Genomic DNA, 17,689 nt, shown 5'->3' with positions numbered 1-17,689 from the left:
ATCCTTTATTATTAGTAGAGAACTAGAAATAGAACTAGATGCCATTCTTTCTAAATTATTTCTTAACTACTAAATGTCAGGGGTGGAACTAGATTAATTTTGAGGGAGGAGTAAAAAAAAAATTTACCGTTAACAAAAAATAAAATAAAAATTTAAAAAAAATTAAACTAAAATTTGTACATAATTTATAAAAAAAATTTGATAGTTGGGAGAGGTCATTGTTCCCATTATGATATATGACTGCGTTTGTTTATAGGACAGAACATTGAGACAGTGACATTGAGACACAAAATTGTGTTTGATAGATGAGACAGACATTATGTCTAGAGATATTGAATTGGTGTATTTTGTGTCTAGAAAAGATCCAAAAATACTAACAATGGACACAATTTATTTTTTATTTTATTTTTATTATTCTTATTAATTTTTCATAATTATATTTATTATTTATTATATATTTTTTAAAAAAATTAAATAAAAAAATAAAAATAAATTAAATTTTTATAATTTATTCTAATTTATTATTAAATAAAATAAAAAAGAAAAGATAAGATATAGATTGAGCTGAATTGATTTTCTACTCAAAAGTTAAAACAACCAATAAAAAAACACCCTTTACATTTCGTCTCCCTAAATCCTTTTTTATATTTCGGGGGCCAAACAAGGCCTAAAGTCACGAAGACGACAGCGGCAACATATAGAAAATTTTGTCAACCCTGTTTACATACTTCCCAAATCTGATAAACGGCTCTGATTTCATTTCACCATTAATCTCTTCTTCTTCTTCCATCTTCTCCCCTTTCCCTATATTTCTGTGGGACCCTCTCTCTCCTACAGTACAGAGTCACCCTTTTCCATGTTCCTTCTCTCTCTACAATTCGATCTTCTCCTCAATCCCCTCTCTGGTCAATGCAGGTACTCTCTTTTTCCCTCCACATTCCCATTATCTCATCACTCAATTTTTCTTCCACTTTCGCTCAGTTTCGCAGGTAAGAGTGCTTAGTTGCCTTTCCTTGTTGAACCCTAGAATTGTTCTTTTTTTTTTTCTTGCTCTGGTTTTTATCCTTTCCGGTGACACTATTGAATTCGAAGATGAACCTCATTGTGTCTTTTGTTTGCTACTTCAAACTGTTATAGCTTCATTCTTAATTGTGCCTTTAGTTTCTTTTTCTTTCCTTTCAGCAATGTGCGGTTTATCTAGTGGTGCAATTCTGCTTCTACATTTATGCATTTACTTCTTTGTTTGAATGTGCTGAGAAATCACACTACTACACTAGCACTAGTTACTGATATTTTAATACAGTTCTGCACTGAATTAAGTAAATTCTGTTTCCGTTTCTCTTTCTTGGTTTATTCTTTTTATCACATGGTTGATGTTATATGTACTAACAATGTATTCGCGGAGCTCTTATCTTTTGACCCCAATTTGACTGCACCATTAAACCACTATGTTTTGTGGATTCCCAGCTTCTTGACAGTGATTTGGCGTATTCGCAATAGGATTAATTATATGGGTCATCCAAATTTCTGAATTTGCTGCTAGCGCATATCTTTCAACTCTCATTTTCTGTCACTTTGTTGAGCTGCACATTTTTAACCTTCCATAATCTTGTATATTGATTATAGTTCGGTTGTTGACTTACTGCAGGTAAATCCCAAGTATATTACTACTCATACTTGTTTATGGTTTGATGGGCTTGTCCTCGAGAGATCCCTTACTGAGAGCTAACATGGCGCAAGGGATAGTATATATGTCTTGGTTCAGTTAGCATTAACTTATTATGGCTGGAAATACTAGATTTGATTTAAGTGCTACTAGTCCAGAGGAACCAGTTTTCAGGGGGACCTTTCTGAATGGACAGAGAGGGATTCTGATGAATGGCAGTTTGGACAGGTCTGCAAGCTTTTGTGACGGTAATGAGGGGCAGGTATGTTCTACTGTGTCCCGGGGAAATTATACTTCTACAGGAGATCCAGCTCCAGTAGCTCAGTATTTAATATTGGATCCGATAACCATGGGAGATCAAAAATATACTAGGTCTGGTGAGTTGAGGCGAGTCCTAGGGATAACTTTTGGTAGCACCCGTGAAGATTGTGCTTTTGGAACTGCTAATTTGAAGCATCCCCCTCCTGTGGCTACAGAGGAACTGAAGCGATTCAAAGCAAGTGTGCAAGAGGCTTCTGCGCGAGCTAGGTAGTTGAGGAACTTTGTGCAATACCATTGATATCATCTAATCAGTTAAATATATATTTTAATTAACCAATTCGCAATAGAGGTTGCATTTGAAGCTTACATAATTGATGGTCTGTCATTTTTTATTGATTTTTCTGATTTGTTTGAATTTATTAATGACTGAATTGTCCAAAACAGTTTCAAAATTGATACGTTTTATATATTAGTCTACTGTCAATTAGTAGTTCATTCTGAGGGTTGTGAAATTTGAGGTTCTTCTCAGATATAGATCAAAAAGGTTGGATGAATCCTTACATAAATTGAAGTGTTGGGAGGCTTTAAACATGAAGAAACAACTTAGGAATGAGATATTGACAAATGAAAGGCTAGGCGGTGGGCCACATTTCTTGAAGATGGGAAGTCAGACTCATAGGAATCCATCAGAGCATGTGAATCAAAGACTAGAGGACAGGCCTAAGAATGTCATTCTGAATAAGCGCATACGTACATCAGCTACTGAAATTCGGGTGTGTAGGCATCATTTTTGTTTGTGGTTGATTACATATAACAAATCTGTGTTTCTGCCAAACTACTGGCAGATGTACCACTACTTTATCCTACTACTTCTGTGAATATATTTTCTGTAAATATCTCGAGTAACTTGACTTGGAATATTTTGAATTGCTTCATTGAATTCCTTTACTTAATTGATGACACATGGATAACTAATTAGTTTTATCTCTTAGATACCAACTGTATTTTGTTCGCATACTGTCTTTATTATCAAAATTAGTTTCTCTAATAGGTTAATACCTATATAATTATATATCGTATCACAATTATTTTATTGTATTGTACTCTATATTTTGTTCAAAAACACTAGGCTGAAGGACAAAGTACTAGCTGTATGAGGCAGCCTTTGGCTGTTGGAAAGGATAGAGACAATATGAAGGATAGTAGCAGAGGTTGTGACACTGTTGAAGAGAAGATGCGAAAATTACCTGCAGGTGGAGAAACATGGGACAAAAAAATGAAACGAAAACGTTCCATGGGCACTTTTTTCTCCAGATCCAATGATGGTGAGGGAGAACTTAAAAGGGTTATGCATCTAAAGCTAACTAATGAGTCTGGTATGCAGTCTTCTGATGCCCAAGGTTTGAGGTAAAACCAATTTATGAATTGTTTTGATCTACCATAATGTTGAGAAATGATGTTAATTTAAGAACTAAGAAAAGGCATTTTACCAACAACTTATAACAAGGTCTTTGATTATACTGCTTTCTCCTAAAGTTTTCTTTGGTCCTATCTTATTTTCTTTCAATAACAAAACCTCCGTATTATTATGTTGAAGTTACAGGTGATCTTAAGCATGGGTATTATGAACCTATGATCTTAAAACTTGCATTTTTGTATGCCACAACACCATAGAATAATCTGGCTGCAACATTCTATTTCTCAGGTCAGGATATACTGTCGGTAATAGCAAGCTTGATGTAGCTTCCCTGTCTACTATTTCCATTGCATGTGCAACTGCCAAGAATGAGCAAGAAAAGGTCTCAAGGGATTCAATGGATGGATTAAATAATGAACGAGATGCACATAAAGGAAGCAAGTATGTTTTGATCATCAATGCTTTTTATGGAGTCTTCTTAACAAGCTTGTATTTCTCTGATATAAAATTGTATTGAGAGTTTATGACTAATATCTTTCTATTTCATCTTTTCTTATTAGGTTTAATGTTCGTGATAATAATTACACAGGTGGTACTTATGCATTGCCAAAAGGAAAGGCTTCAAGGGCTCCACGAACTGCTCCTTTGATGGCCGGAAACTCATCATCTGTATCTCATTCTTCTGAAACGCTTGAAACCTGGGAACAACCTTCAAGTACGAACAAGCCTCATTTAGTAACTATCAATCGTAAGCGTCCTCTGCCTGCTGGATCTTCTTCATCCCCTATGGCCCAATGGGTTGGGCAGAGACCTCAAAAGATCTCTCGCACTCGAAGAGCCAATGTGGTATCCCCTGTCTTGAATTGTGATGAAGTGCAGGTGTCATTGGAAGGCTGTTCCCCTGTGGATGTTGGTACTAGGATGACTTTTACTACAGTTTCCAAGGATGCTGTGAACATCATTAAAGAAGGTAGAGTGAAACACGAAAATGTTTCTTCCCCAACTAGATTATCTGAAAGTGAAGAATCAGTTGCTGGGGAAAATGGTGAATGTAAACTAAATGAGAAAGGTTTGGGAAGTAATGATGTCGATGAAAGAGCCATAAATAATTCATATAATTTAAGTTCCCCTGCGTTAGCAACGAAAAAGAAAAAAATGCCAGGCAAAGAGATTGGAGATGGTTTGCGTAGACAGGGCAGGAGTAACAGGGGTGCATCAGTGTCAAAGAATGGCATCTCACCAGTGAAAGAAAAGCTGGAGATCGCAACCTTGACAAAGCCAATTAGAAGTATGAAGCATTCTTCTGAAAAGAATGGAAGGTATTTTTCTTTCACCTCTCTGTCTCCATCTTGCTTTTCCTGGTTATATATTCTACCAAAATAAAACAATTGGTGGTTATACTCCCTCCTCCCACTCTTCTTGAAAACCTTTTTGTATTTGATTCAGTAAATCAGGGCGTCCTCCATTGAAGAAATCATGTGATAGGAAAACTATTACTCGCAATGGGCTTCCATCAACTAGTGATTCCCCAGATATCGCAGGTATACAATCACCAATTGTTACATTCAACTCAGCGGCAATGTTTCCAACTGATGATAATATAAATTTTCTTATGGTTTTGCTAACAAGTGTCTGGGCACTTGTTAAGGATACTTCAATTGGAAATTTTTTAAGTTTTTTCTTTAATAAATGCACTATAGATGCGTTGATTTAGAGATTTTAACCTCCCAATAAAATTTTTCTATATTAAAAGCCTTAACAAGTGGCTTTAAAATTCAATTTCTTTTAGTTATCTTTCTATATCTATCTGTGCACACACTACAATTATGAAATACATAATATTGCTTTTTGTTTTCTGCCTTCATTTTCTTATAAACTGGCCCTGCTCCAACATATCCAATGTAAGCTTTCAATTCCCCTAATTTTTGCCGTTAATTCTTCCAGCAGAAATCCTAATCATATTAAATCATAACTTCCGCTATCCTGCATCACTCACGTTTTCTTTTATATTCATGATCTACTTGGGTTTAGGGTTTAATATTTCTGGAAAATTTTCTCAGTCTACAAAATTTAGGTGATTATTTGTGCCTCACATTTTTCTGTTTGAAATGTATGTTGTGTTTCGATACATGTCAAGTTAAACCAAGTATTGTAATACACATGAAGTTAATTTATGTACTGTATACATGCCAAGTCATGCAACAGAAGTACAAAACTGTCCCTTAATGAATGTGGACTAGAATTAAAAAAAATTGCAATTAAGCAATACATCATCCTTGCTAAATATTATAGTGCAGTAGAATACTAAACTGTCTGAAATTCCCAGGTGAGTCAGATGATGACCGAGAGGAACTTTTAGCTGCTGCAAATTTCGCAAGTAATGCCAGCTGTATGTAACTAGACTCGAACTGTATTGTGGTTTTTAGTAGTATACCTACCACATATATTGCTTTGGTGAGTCTTTCTATATATATATATATGTTGCTTTGGACCTTGGCAGATATTGGTTGTTCTAGTTCGTTTTGGAAGAAGCTTGAACCTTATTTTGGTCCTGTCAATTTGGAGGACATAGCTTACTTGAAGCACCTGGTGGGTACTCCAACTATTTCTTTATATGAAATATAAGTTCCCCTAATGGAAGTATTGCCTTTTCCTCCTTTTATGTTTCCTTTGCATTAGGTTAAGTCAACAGAGGAGGATCACAGATGTTTGTCTCAAATGCTCGGCCTTGGAAATGATGCCCTGGTAATATCTAAGTGGCTAAATCTTAATTCTCAGCATTTTATATTTGATGCTTTGTATCTGATGTTGACATCTTACAAACAAACCTGATTTCCTTTATTTTTTTATGGTCTTTCAATGATTTCTGAGGTCTATTTCTATTTCAGTCAGGATATTTTTGCTTTTGGATGCTATCTGGCTTTAACTTTCTGTTATTAAGAAGTTTGCCATTCTTCAGTATCACTAAGATGAACCAGTGGGTGCACTTAATTGCATTAATTTATCTTCATTTTTATGCGTAAGTGATAATTGAGATGTGCCATAACACATGGCTCATTGCATTTAAACCTTTTCCAGATCATGCTTATTGAAATCTCTCTCCCCTTCTCCCTTTTACATGCTGGCCAACTTATTGGTTCTAGTCTACATGTTTGTTAATGTGTAGCTTGATGAACTGTGGAGCCCAATTAAGTTTGTGCAAAAAAAGGAATCAAGAATTAGAACTTTGATTATCAGTTTTCTGTTTTCATTGTTTTCTTTTTGTAGTAACATGTTCTTCATGTGAATTTCCAGGATGAACGTACACATACAGATAACATTCTCTCACCAGGTTCTCTCTCTGGAGAAAGAGAAAGAAGAGTCTTAAATCAAACTGATTCAATAAAGATGTCCTTGATGGCTGACATGCTTGATCAGCATGTTGATGCTAGTTTTTTAAGCAGACAAATGGTAACAGAAGGAAACAAAGTTCCCCCACTGTACCAGAGGGTACTGGCAGCTCTGATTATTGATGACCAAATTGAAGAAACTGTTGGAGATGGGAATATGTCTTTCTCTGAATATGAATTCAATTCTAACATGGTTTCTTGTAATGGGAATGCTAGCCTTACTAATGGCACAGCCCACGGTCATGAAGGTGACGTGTTTTTACAACAAATGCACCAGGGACCATTGCATCCAAGGACTGAAAAGCTCGACATGTTATCTGAAAATGGTATACCAGATATGCATAGGGTTTCTTGTTCATCATCTTTCAATTGTGATTATGAGCAATTGGGTGTGGATGATAGAATCTTACTGGAGCTGCAGAGTGTTGGCCTTTATCCAGATCCAGTGGTAAGCTTCTCATTGGTAGAACTTATAAGGAAGCCAGTGGTCTTTGTAGTTTATTTATATGTGAGGTTCACTCTATGCTTTAGCTGCCATCTTCCATCTCTGTTTCTTATTTCTTCATTTCTCTTATATACATCACGTGACATGTAAATCATTCAATTTGTCATCTGAACAACTTAGGCTTTTAGCCTTGTAGAATTACTAGTCCATGACATTGTTTTATAGCATGTAGTCTGAAGTTCTACCTTTGCTTCACCCATTTTTCAAATTTTAAATAAATTCCAGCAGTGTGTAGGGTCTGCACCTCATGGTTCAAGCCCAAAATTCTGCACTTCATTTTATTTTTTAGCGTGTTTGGCATATTTTTAATAGTAAAAAGAAAAGCACTAGAAAAATAAAAAATACTTTTTTTTACTTTAAAAAAGATGCCTTTAACATAAACAAAAAAGTACTTTTGTATTGTTGTACCCAAACATAATTGATAGATAAAAGATATTTTTACATGAGATATCCAAACATAAAATTATGTTTACTTTGTTAAAAGATATTTTAAAAAAAAACACTTAAGAAAGATATTTTCATAAAAGTTTATCCAAATAGACCCTAAATAAATTAAAAGATAATTTTATATTGTTGTATCCAAACATAATTGATAGATAAAAAGATACTTTTAAATGAAATATCCAAACATCAAAATATCAAATTAATTTTATTTTTCTAAAAGGTCTTTTAATAAACAATCACTTCAGAAAAGATTCTTTTAGAAGCTCACTCAAACAAGCCTATAATATGTAAATGTCTACACATGGGCAATATGCTTAGAGACACTACTGAGTATTGAATATGATTTCTGTAACTTCACTTTTTTAAAACTTCTATTGGTATCTGATCTTTCTGTTGTCTGATAAAAGCCTGGTCTTGCTGATGGAGATTGCGAAGCTATTGATCAAGATATTCTTCAATTACAGAAGGAACTTCACCAACAGGTTTTAATACTTTTGTTTTATTTATTGATTATTTATTTATTTTTGGATTTCTTTTCTTTTGTTTTACTTTTTATATGTATATATGCTGCATTATGTGAAAGTTTTAACAGTTTTGACAGAAAATCCGCCTGAGGGGTATTTTTTTACACCTTGATTGTCCTTGCCCAATTATGCAGGTCACTGAAAAAGGAAAGGGCTTAATGAAACTCATTCCAGCAGTAGAAGAGGGCAGGGAAATGGAACAACGGTATGATTAGGTTTTAATACTTTTGAGTTTTGATTTGATAAACTCATGGAAATAATGTGTATGTTTAGTATCTATCTGGACCCTCACTAATCACTGAATGTTTTTTCCTCAACTGACAGAGCCCTTGAGCAAGTTGCTATGGAAAAACTTGTTGAGTTGGCTTATAAGAAGAAGCTGGTAATTTAACTTCTATTTATTTATTGATCTGTTCTACAGGTTATTTGAAACATGCTATTCATTTTCTTAACGTGTTTTTCTTTTTTTTTTAAATAATGCTATTTATTTTCTTATTTAAGTGACAAGTTTTAATGTGGTACTTACGTAGGATGATGTTAATTCCTCGCTGTTGGCTTGTTTTATTACAAAAATTTACTTGCAAGTTTTGTGCTTGACCTTGTCTTTCCCTTCCTTCTGTGTCAGCTTAGAAAGAGATGAGTTAAAAGCATTGCCATTGCTCTAGATTCTTCTTTAACTATTATGATGTGAATATGCAATAACAGTTTGTTTATGAAAGAGTTAACTGAATTGCACTATGAAATGACCCTCGGTATTGTTGATAGGCCACCCGTGGAAGTAGTGCCGCAAGAAATGGCCTTACTAAGGTTGCAAAGCCAGTTGCTTTGGCTTTCATGAAGAGGACACTAGCTAGATGCAGGAAATTTGTGGAAACTGGGAGGAGTTGCTTTCTGGAGCCTGTCTTTAAAGATGTGCTATTTGCTTCTCCTGCCCGTAATGGCAATGCTGGACCGGTCCTTGCTGTAAATCTACCACAAACTCTAAACTCTCAGCAAGATCATGCCTTTTCAGGTCTCCTCCATCTTAATCATGTTTTATGTGTTTTGAGTCTTTGGCATTTGCCTTTAGTTTCATTTATATTATTTAAAGCACTTATCTTTCTTGTTGCGTAACAAATTGGACCTTGGTGCTTGCAGGTTTGTTTCCTTGCAAGGAACAGGATGTGTTGGGAAATCTAGACAATCCCTCTGACCAGGATTTTGCCAGAACTGGACCAATACTAAACAGAGGGAAGAAAAAGGAAGTGCTACTTGATGATGTTAGTGGCTGTGCTGCTTTGAGATCTGAGTCAACTCTTGGCAATTCTTTCATGGGTGGAGCAAAGGGAAAAAGGAGCGGAAGAGAGAGAGACAAAGGCACTTCTGCAAGAAACTCTGCCTCAAAAGGCGGCCGGGGTGAGCGTAAAACCAAAGCAAAGCCCAAACAGAAGTCAGCTCAACTATCCACTTCTGGAATTGGATCTCATAGCCAGTTGATGGAAAATAACAACACTGAGCATAAATTGGCTTCTGGCTCTAATGAACCAACTTCCAGTGGTAGCAACAAGAAAAGCAAAGTGGGTTCTGCATCTCATGTGTCCATTGACCCTGAGGAGCCTATGGATTTTGCAAACTTGCATGAATTAGACCCCATGGAACTAGGTGTAGATAGTGAACTTAATGGGCATCAAGACCTGGACTCGTGGTTGAACATTGATGAGGATGGTTTACAAGATGATGCAGTGGGCTTGGATATACCAATGGATGATTTGTCTGATTTGAATATGCTTCTATGACAAGGTATTCTCTTGCACCAGTTGGCGCTTACAAAAGGGTGTTTTTTTGGGTGATAAGCTGCATATACAATTCACATGAATCAAGCATCTCATGATTCACTTTGCCCATTCTTTTTGTATACTTATGATTATCAATACAATACCAAAGATAGAAACCCATAAAAAGGGTTAAAGGAAAAAAGGAAATCGTAGTCCCCAATTGTTTATATGATTTAGAGCATTTCATAGGTTGTAATTAGTACTCATTCTTAACGAAATTTTGATCGTCTTCATTGTCCCGTATTTTTTCTCATGGTCTTGAAAATGTTCTCATTAAGACCTTAATTTCTGTAGCTTGAGTTCCTTGAAATTTAGTTCTTGTAAGTTTCTTTTTCTTTTTTTCCCCAACTAAACGTCATTTAATCTTAAATATAACTCTTAGTACTAAACAATTTATATATATTTTTTTTCACACACTTCTAAATAAAATATAATTCGTGCATTTTGCCCTTTTCTTTTTTTGGAACAAAAAAAACTCAACACACTTAAGTGGGGCAACAAAGTCAAACATGACACAAACAAAGAAATAAAAAAGAAAAACACAAGTGATATCAATTTATTGTCATTTATGATATTGCCATCAATAATCACTTCACTCTTTCTAGTTCAAAAATGTCCTTTTTTTTAATGACCTCAACACTTGCCTTTTTATTGTTGAAAACTCTTTTTTTTTGTTCCCGCTGAATATTCTAAATTACTGTAAAGAGCAGAGCATGATCAGCCACTTCTTTTGCTCATTTTTTCTATCAGACACTCCTGCTTAATTCTCAAATAACTCTTTGACGGTTTTCAGAACAGTCCAAACTCTATCGAAAGCATCACACCTGTCAAGTAAATTCACAGGAAAATAAATGGTGAACAAATTCCATATCCTTCTTACACAGAACATAGTTATTGTCACTCTGATGAAATACTCGTAATCTACACAACCTCTCTTTAGTATTTACCTTTTCCACTAAAACAAATCATCCAAAAAGCTCAATTCTCGAAGGAACCAACCCTCTTCAAATTGCACTTGTGAAGCTGTAGCTCGTAATATCTGTTTATAGAATTTTTGACAGTAACACCTGCACAAACGAATTAATAGAAAAAATATTTTTTTTAATCAAAATTTCAAACAACACTATCCTCTTTACCCGTTGATATTTTAACAGGTCTTAACCTATCATGAAGTTGATAGACAAGTTCCAACTCTCATTGGTACAATTCTCTTCTCGGACTTCTCCAATAGAAATTTCATATTTACTCTAACCCATCTCAGAATTTATAGTCCTTTATAATAGTTCCTTGTTAATTTGAAATAGAGAAGAGTCTTAGAAAACTCACTTTTAAATGACCACCTTGTAATCAATTATTTTTCCAAAATTATGTTCTTTTATCCCTTACTTTTATCCTTTGACAAATGTCTTTTTACAAGCTACTCTTTAAAGATAGTATCTAATTTGATAATATTACACTATGGTTTAAATTATTATAAGAGCATATTATCTTTTTTCACAATAAACAGTATTCCTTTTTTAAAAACCGTTACCACCACTTAAATAGAAATACTATATTTTTAATTACTGCATTCTTTACTCCTAATTCACCTAATTTTTTTGGTGCTTGTACCACTTTTCATTTTACTAAGAACATACCATATTGCTATCTTTTTTACTCCACAAAAATCTCTTTTGTAATGCAATCAACCTCTCTGCAACCATCTTTTGACATTTTACATTTTGTCCTTTTCTAATTTATCTCAACAATGAAACAAGTTATTTTTTTTTTAAGTTACATCTGAACATGTTGAAAAGAAGAAAAATAGTTGATTTTTGGTATTGTAATTATTTAAAGGAGATTTGATTAACCAATTTGGGCTGGTCGAGTGGTCAACTCACTTATTCACTTAAGCAATTAATCCTTAACTTGTCGAGTTGGGGGATAATGTGGGAAACAAAAAAAGATTTGATTTTGATTTTAATTTTTATGCACCGAAAAGGTAATTTTACAGGATTATCTAATCATATTTACGAATTTAGATGATTTCATAAATAATAAATTTAAAAAATTAATTATTTTTAGGTAGTTCCCCTTTCCAATAGTGCATGAAAATTGGGGAAATATCAAATATATATTGTATTTTAAGAGGGACGGAGAGACCAACTTCAACAATGGAATGCTTTGTTTTCTCCGCTTTCCGCAACTCTAACCGCTACTTCCTTCCTCACTTTTGATTCTCAAATTCGCATTTTCATCACACTATCAAATGATTCAGCAGTCGCTTTTCAACCGTTCTTCAATCTCTTTCTCCGCCCCACTTCCCACCACATCCCGAAAACGCTGCGGTTTCCTCAACCCGATTCGATGCGACGCCACGGATTCATCGCTTTCTCCGTCGCCGGCGTCGATTCCCGCCCCGCCAAAGCTGATGGAATCGGAGCGCAAGAGCGGGTCCTACCCTGGTGGGTTGGGCCCTTACACTGGCAGAGACCCCAATGTTAAGAAGCCACTGTGGCTGCGGCAGAGAGCTCCCCAAGGCGAAAGGTTCCAAGAGATTAAGGAATCTTTGTCCCATTTGAAGCTCAACACTGTTTGCGAGGAAGCTCAGTGCCCCAACATTGGAGAGGTTCCATTTCCGACTTCATTTTTGTTTTAGGAAACATGAAAAGATGTTTTTTTTTTTTTTTTTTGGCCTTGATTTGACGTGATTATTTAAATTATTGGTTTTTTTATTCTTATGGACAGTGTTGGAATGGAGGTGGGGATGGTATTGCAACTGCAACAATCATGGTTCTTGGGGACACTTGCACCCGTGGATGTAGATTCTGTGCTGTCAAGACTAGCAGAAACCCTGCTCCTCCTGATCCTATGGAACCAGAAAATACTGCAAAGGCTGTTGCTAGTTGGGGGTGAGTATTTGATGTGTGCTATTTTTGTTGACAAGTGTAGTTTCTTATAGTGGTTTGTGCTTTAGATATTCTTTGGTAGTAATTTATTATAGCTTATTCCATGTTAATTTATTTCGAGTTACCCTTTTTTGCAGTGTTGATTATATTGTCCTAACAAGTGTCGACCGTGATGACCTACCTGATGGAGGAAGTGGGCATTTTGCTCAGACTGTTAAAGCTATGAAGGTACGAGGATATGTTGGATTGTTGTCTCATGATGCATTTTACAAAGCATACAATGCAAATTGCAAATACATGCAAGTTTGAGAGTTAACTTTGCGATTGCTTTTGCAGAATCTCAAACCTGAGATCATGGTTGAGTGTTTAACCTCTGATTTTCGGGGTGATCTGAAAGCTGTTGAAACTCTGGTTCACTCTGGATTAGATGTCTTTGCTCACAACATTGAGACAGTCAAACGGCTTCAAAGAATTGTTAGAGATCCTAGGGCTGGGTATGTTGCATTTCTGGTCCAGCTGCCTTCTCACAATTTCAACTATTTGTTTCTTTTAAACTAAAATAAAAGGGTCAAAAAGAATATAAGATAACAATATATGATGTCAAAATTTGTTTATGATGGCCTATTACATGGATTTGATTTCATTAAATAATTTGCTGCTTGTTTGTTTGCTACCCTTTGTTTCCATATAAAACCTACATTTGTGTACAACTATTATCCACTGTGTGTGTATATATTATATTACCATATACAGAATATGTAGCTGTTATAATGAGTAAGATTAGGCTAGATTTAACCCTTAAATCCTTGTAACTTAGTATAAGAACCTCTGAAAATCAGTTCAAATTCTGTTCTTGATACTTGTACATTTATCTATATGTTTGGTATTTAATTTCTTCCATTCTCTGGCATATCTGCTCACAATATAATTTGACTGAATAATTTATCGTCACTTGGTTATACATGAATAAACAATTACAGTCTGTTTCCGTTGGCGGATCTTTTCTCTGCTCTGAATCACCATCTGCTCAGTTTCTGTTTCATATATGTAGTGTGGTTGTAGGTATGAGCAAAGCTTGTCAGTTCTAAAGCATGCAAAACATAGCAAAGAGGGAATGATAACAAAAACCTCTATAATGCTGGGCCTTGGAGAAACTGATCATGAGGTGAAAGAAGTGATGGCTGATTTAAGGGCCATAGATGTTGATATTCTGACATTTGGTCAGTATTTGCAGGTTAGTCAATGTAAATGTTTTGGTGCTGTCCATATTTCCTTCTCATAGATTTAATTTGAATCTGAAAATTCCACCCATGCTTACTGGTGATGCTAATCCTTCACGCAATCCAATAATTTTTTGGGTTGCAAGGAGCATGCTTTACCAAATCTATGAGAGTATTTTATGATTGGCTTGGCTGACAATGCACCTTAATGATCAATTATTGCGATCTATTGATGATTCGAAAGATGTCATTGTTGCAGCCGACTCCCTTGCACTTGACTGTCAAAGAGTATGTTACACCGGAGAAGTTCGCTTTCTGGAAAGAGTATGGGGAGTCTATCGGTTTTCGTTATGTAGCCAGTGGGCCACTGGTAAGCTCTTAGATGCATCAGAATTTCCTTGTACCCTTCTTTTGGTATGATTAACATGCATGTGCTAGGTCACTCACAGCAATAAGAATCTTCCACTTTGAATGTAACAGCATGTGTTGTGCTTCTAACGGTTTGTTATCGTCTTCATTAAACCGATCAGTAACATGTTTTGCAGGTTCGATCGTCGTACAGGGCTGGAGAGCTATTTGTCCAGACAATGGTACGCGAAAAAGCCAAGACCGCTGGTGACTCGTCGTCCTGAATTTTTTATCTTTGATTATGCATAGCATACAACACAAGATTATGAGTTTTTCACAAGTGCTGCTGCAAGAAAAATTGGTTACGTGAGGAGATAAAATTGATATGTTTGATGTCAGATACATTGTTATATTGGCATTACATTATCTGTGTCAGTACTGTTTCTTGATTCAAATTCTTTAACAATCAATTTACGGCAGTTATAACTTATAAGACAGAATCTACACCAGAAGAAGAAAGAGGACAACAAACTCAGAAGCATCAGAACTCTAGAACTGTAATTGAGTTATCATAGGAAAGGCTGTATTTAGTTGACTTTTTCTTCATTATTTTCTTGATCTAATATATTTTTATCATTTTATAGGCTGCTTTTAAAAATTAAAATGCAGGCATTATCTTTCGACAATTCTATGATGAAGAGGCTTTTATGTGGAGAGAACGAAGTGTATTATCGATTTTAAAAAATTAATAAAAATAAAATGACACATTTAACTATTCATGTCCAGACTCTTGTGCGGAGAAAGCATAATAAGATTCATGGTCTCTTTCTTCAAGATGGGGTGTGGGAAACGGACCCGGATGTCCTTAGAAGGGAAGCTGAATCCTTCTATAAACGCCTATTCTGCCAGTCGGAGGATGTAGACTTATGCTATGCTCCAGGAATGTTTCAGCGACAAGAAAAGAGATTTTCACCGGAGTCTCCTCCATCAGATTCGTTCAAAACTTGGGCAAGTATTTAGGGGTGAACCTTAATCACTCTCGGGTGACACGCGCAACTTTCAACGATGTTTTGGACAAGATTCGGGGAAGGCTAGCCAGCTGGAAAGGAAGATTGCTTAATAAGGCAGGCAGACTCTGTTTGCTCAACTCGGTAGTGACTGCGATTCCTACTTATCGCATGCAAGTATCTCTCTTCCCTAAAGGGGTAACTAATAAGATAGAATCCATGATGCGAAACTTTCTATGGAAGGGTCAAGCTGATGGTAGAGGCCTGAATCTAGTTAACTGGAAAGTGTTGGTCCCTCCTAAGAAGTTTGGAGGTCTGGGAATTAGAGATCTTTTTTGTGCCAATATTGCTCTTCTTGGAAAACTAGTTTGGCAACTTTTTCACCATCCCAACAAGCTATGGGTTCAACTGTTGACGGAGAAATACCATTCTTCTAAGGATGATTGTTTTAGTCGGTCTCGAGGAAGTGGATCTTATATTTGGAAGAGTATATGTCGAGCTTGGGATATCCTAAAGGAAGGGTTTAGTTGGTGCATTGGGGATTTGGAACAGAACTTTTGGTTTTCTGAATGGAGAAGAGAGGGGCGACTGTGTCAGGAGATGGATTATGTTCACATTTCTGATTCAGATCTCAGGATCTTGGACCTTTCGTCATCTGGACAGTGGAACCTTGAGAATATCTATTCTCCTCTGAATCAGTCTCTGCAGAGCAACATTAATTCTTACAACCCAGATGTTCAAGCTGGTTCAGAGGTCGGTTGGTGTTGGACTGGTGCGGCCTCAAAGGTTTATGATGCTCATAGTGGTTATTTATGGCTCAGTAAGAAGATGTTTAGTTGGGAGGATAGGGGTAATTGGCTTTGGCTTTGGCGTCAACATGTTCCGGAAAAGCACAAATTTTTGGCCTGGCTATGTCTTCGGGAGGCTCTTCCTACTGCTGCATTTCGTTTTAGAAGGGGCATTTCGCACACGGATAGCTGTCCACGATGTTTCTCAAGTCAGGAGTCGGTTTTACATTGTATTCGGGATTGTCCAAAAGCCCAACTTGTTTGGCAAGCTTTAGGGATCTCCGATCAACCAGTGGATTTGATGAGTTGGTTCTTACATAATAGCAAACAGCGCCCCTTTAGATTCTTTTCTGGTCTCTGGTGGATTTGGTGTTCGAGAAACAACGAGATCTTTCATCCTCACGAGCATTGGACCACAGACAAGGTGATTGGTATGGCTTTGTCCTTAGAAAAGGAGCTCCGAAATATTTTTGAGTTGCAACGACTATCTATCCCCTCAACCATTAGTGGCTCTTGGATTCCCCCCTCAGTGGGTACCTTTAAGATTAATTGTGATGCTAGCTATCCTGGCAGTGGTGCTCGAGTTGGTTTTGCTTGTGTTAGCAGAGATTGGAAGGGAAGATGGCAACGAGGCTGTCTGGGAACAATTGAGAGTCGTAGCATTTTGCAAGGAGAGTTGTTTGCTATTTGGAGAGGCTTTCTTTTAGCATGGGACTCGGGACAAAGAGACATTATATGTGAGACAGACTGTGTGGAGGCTTTTACTATTGTCAATAATTTACAAGATTGCTCTGGGTTTACTGATCCTTTGGTGTTAAAAATCCGAGATATCATGTCTTGGAAATGGCGTGCTGATCTTCGGTTGATCTTGAGAGATGCAAATACAGTAGCACACATCATGGCAAAGACTGCAATGAGGACTATTTCTCCCCAAGTGGAGCTTCCATTGCCTTGGAAGGAGTTTGAGAGTAGTATTCAGCGGGACTGCCTTTCTTAAGTAGTTTCTTGTCTTTTTTTTTCTTTCTTAGTTTTTGTTTATTTTCTTTTAAGTCACCAAAAAAAAACTATTTATCAAAATGACATTATCCTTTCTCATAAATTGATGAAAGAAACGATGTGAATGATTCTAAATTTAGGAGAAAGGATAATGTCATTTCTATTTTAAGAGAATGAATCTTTTCAATTTTTTAAAATAAAGATGTAAAGTGTGATTTTTAACTTTTTAATATTTTTTGTCTCACTTATAAAATATATATAAGAGATCATATTTTATTTTCTCAAATAAAAAAAAATTAACATTATCATGTGAAATGTGACATCAAAAATTAAGAGTGACATTATCATTTTTTTTAAATTTAGATGCATATTTTAGTAATAATTTTATTGAGTCCTATTAGTTTTTGTCTGAAAGTTAAATT

At 35.8% G+C, this 17,689-nt stretch overlaps 2 protein-coding genes across 4 annotated transcripts; both read left to right on the top strand.

Moving 5' to 3' along the window:
• On the top strand, window positions 689–10,311 carry LOC107618146. 2 transcript variants are annotated; one of them, XM_016320102.2, is made up of 16 exons: window positions 689–915; window positions 1,649–2,194; window positions 2,457–2,700; window positions 3,057–3,334; window positions 3,633–3,785; window positions 3,905–4,663; window positions 4,791–4,885; window positions 5,671–5,733; window positions 5,845–5,933; window positions 6,024–6,089; window positions 6,639–7,181; window positions 8,090–8,164; window positions 8,341–8,411; window positions 8,531–8,588; window positions 8,972–9,218; window positions 9,344–10,311. In XM_016320102.2, exons 2-16 carry the CDS (start codon window positions 1,782–1,784, stop codon window positions 9,979–9,981), a joined length of 3,792 nt encoding a protein of 1,263 aa, XP_016175588.1. In that variant the 5' UTR covers window positions 689–915; window positions 1,649–1,781; the 3' UTR covers window positions 9,982–10,311. The 2 variants fall into 2 exon arrangements, with proteins under 2 accessions (XP_016175588.1, XP_016175589.1); XM_016320103.2 differs by having other exon boundaries at window positions 689–989.
• Window positions 12,130–15,117, top strand: LOC107619061 (lipoyl synthase 1, chloroplastic). Of its 2 annotated transcripts, none has more exons than XM_021111004.1 (7): window positions 12,130–12,628; window positions 12,748–12,911; window positions 13,046–13,136; window positions 13,245–13,402; window positions 13,971–14,142; window positions 14,373–14,498; window positions 14,674–15,117. In XM_021111004.1, exons 1-7 carry the CDS (start codon window positions 12,269–12,271, stop codon window positions 14,758–14,760), a joined length of 1,158 nt encoding a protein of 385 aa, XP_020966663.1. In that variant the 5' UTR covers window positions 12,130–12,268; the 3' UTR covers window positions 14,761–15,117. The 2 variants fall into 2 exon arrangements, with proteins under 2 accessions (XP_020966663.1, XP_016176754.1); XM_016321268.2 differs by having other exon boundaries at window positions 14,388–14,498; window positions 14,674–15,011.

The sequence above is a fragment of the Arachis ipaensis genome, chromosome B09 (genome assembly GCF_000816755.2).
Source record: "Arachis ipaensis cultivar K30076 chromosome B09, Araip1.1, whole genome shotgun sequence".
NCBI lineage: Eukaryota > Viridiplantae > Streptophyta > Magnoliopsida > Fabales > Fabaceae > Arachis > Arachis ipaensis.
Note: the sequence above shows the minus strand (reverse complement) of the source record. Positions and strands in the feature narration are given on the sequence as shown.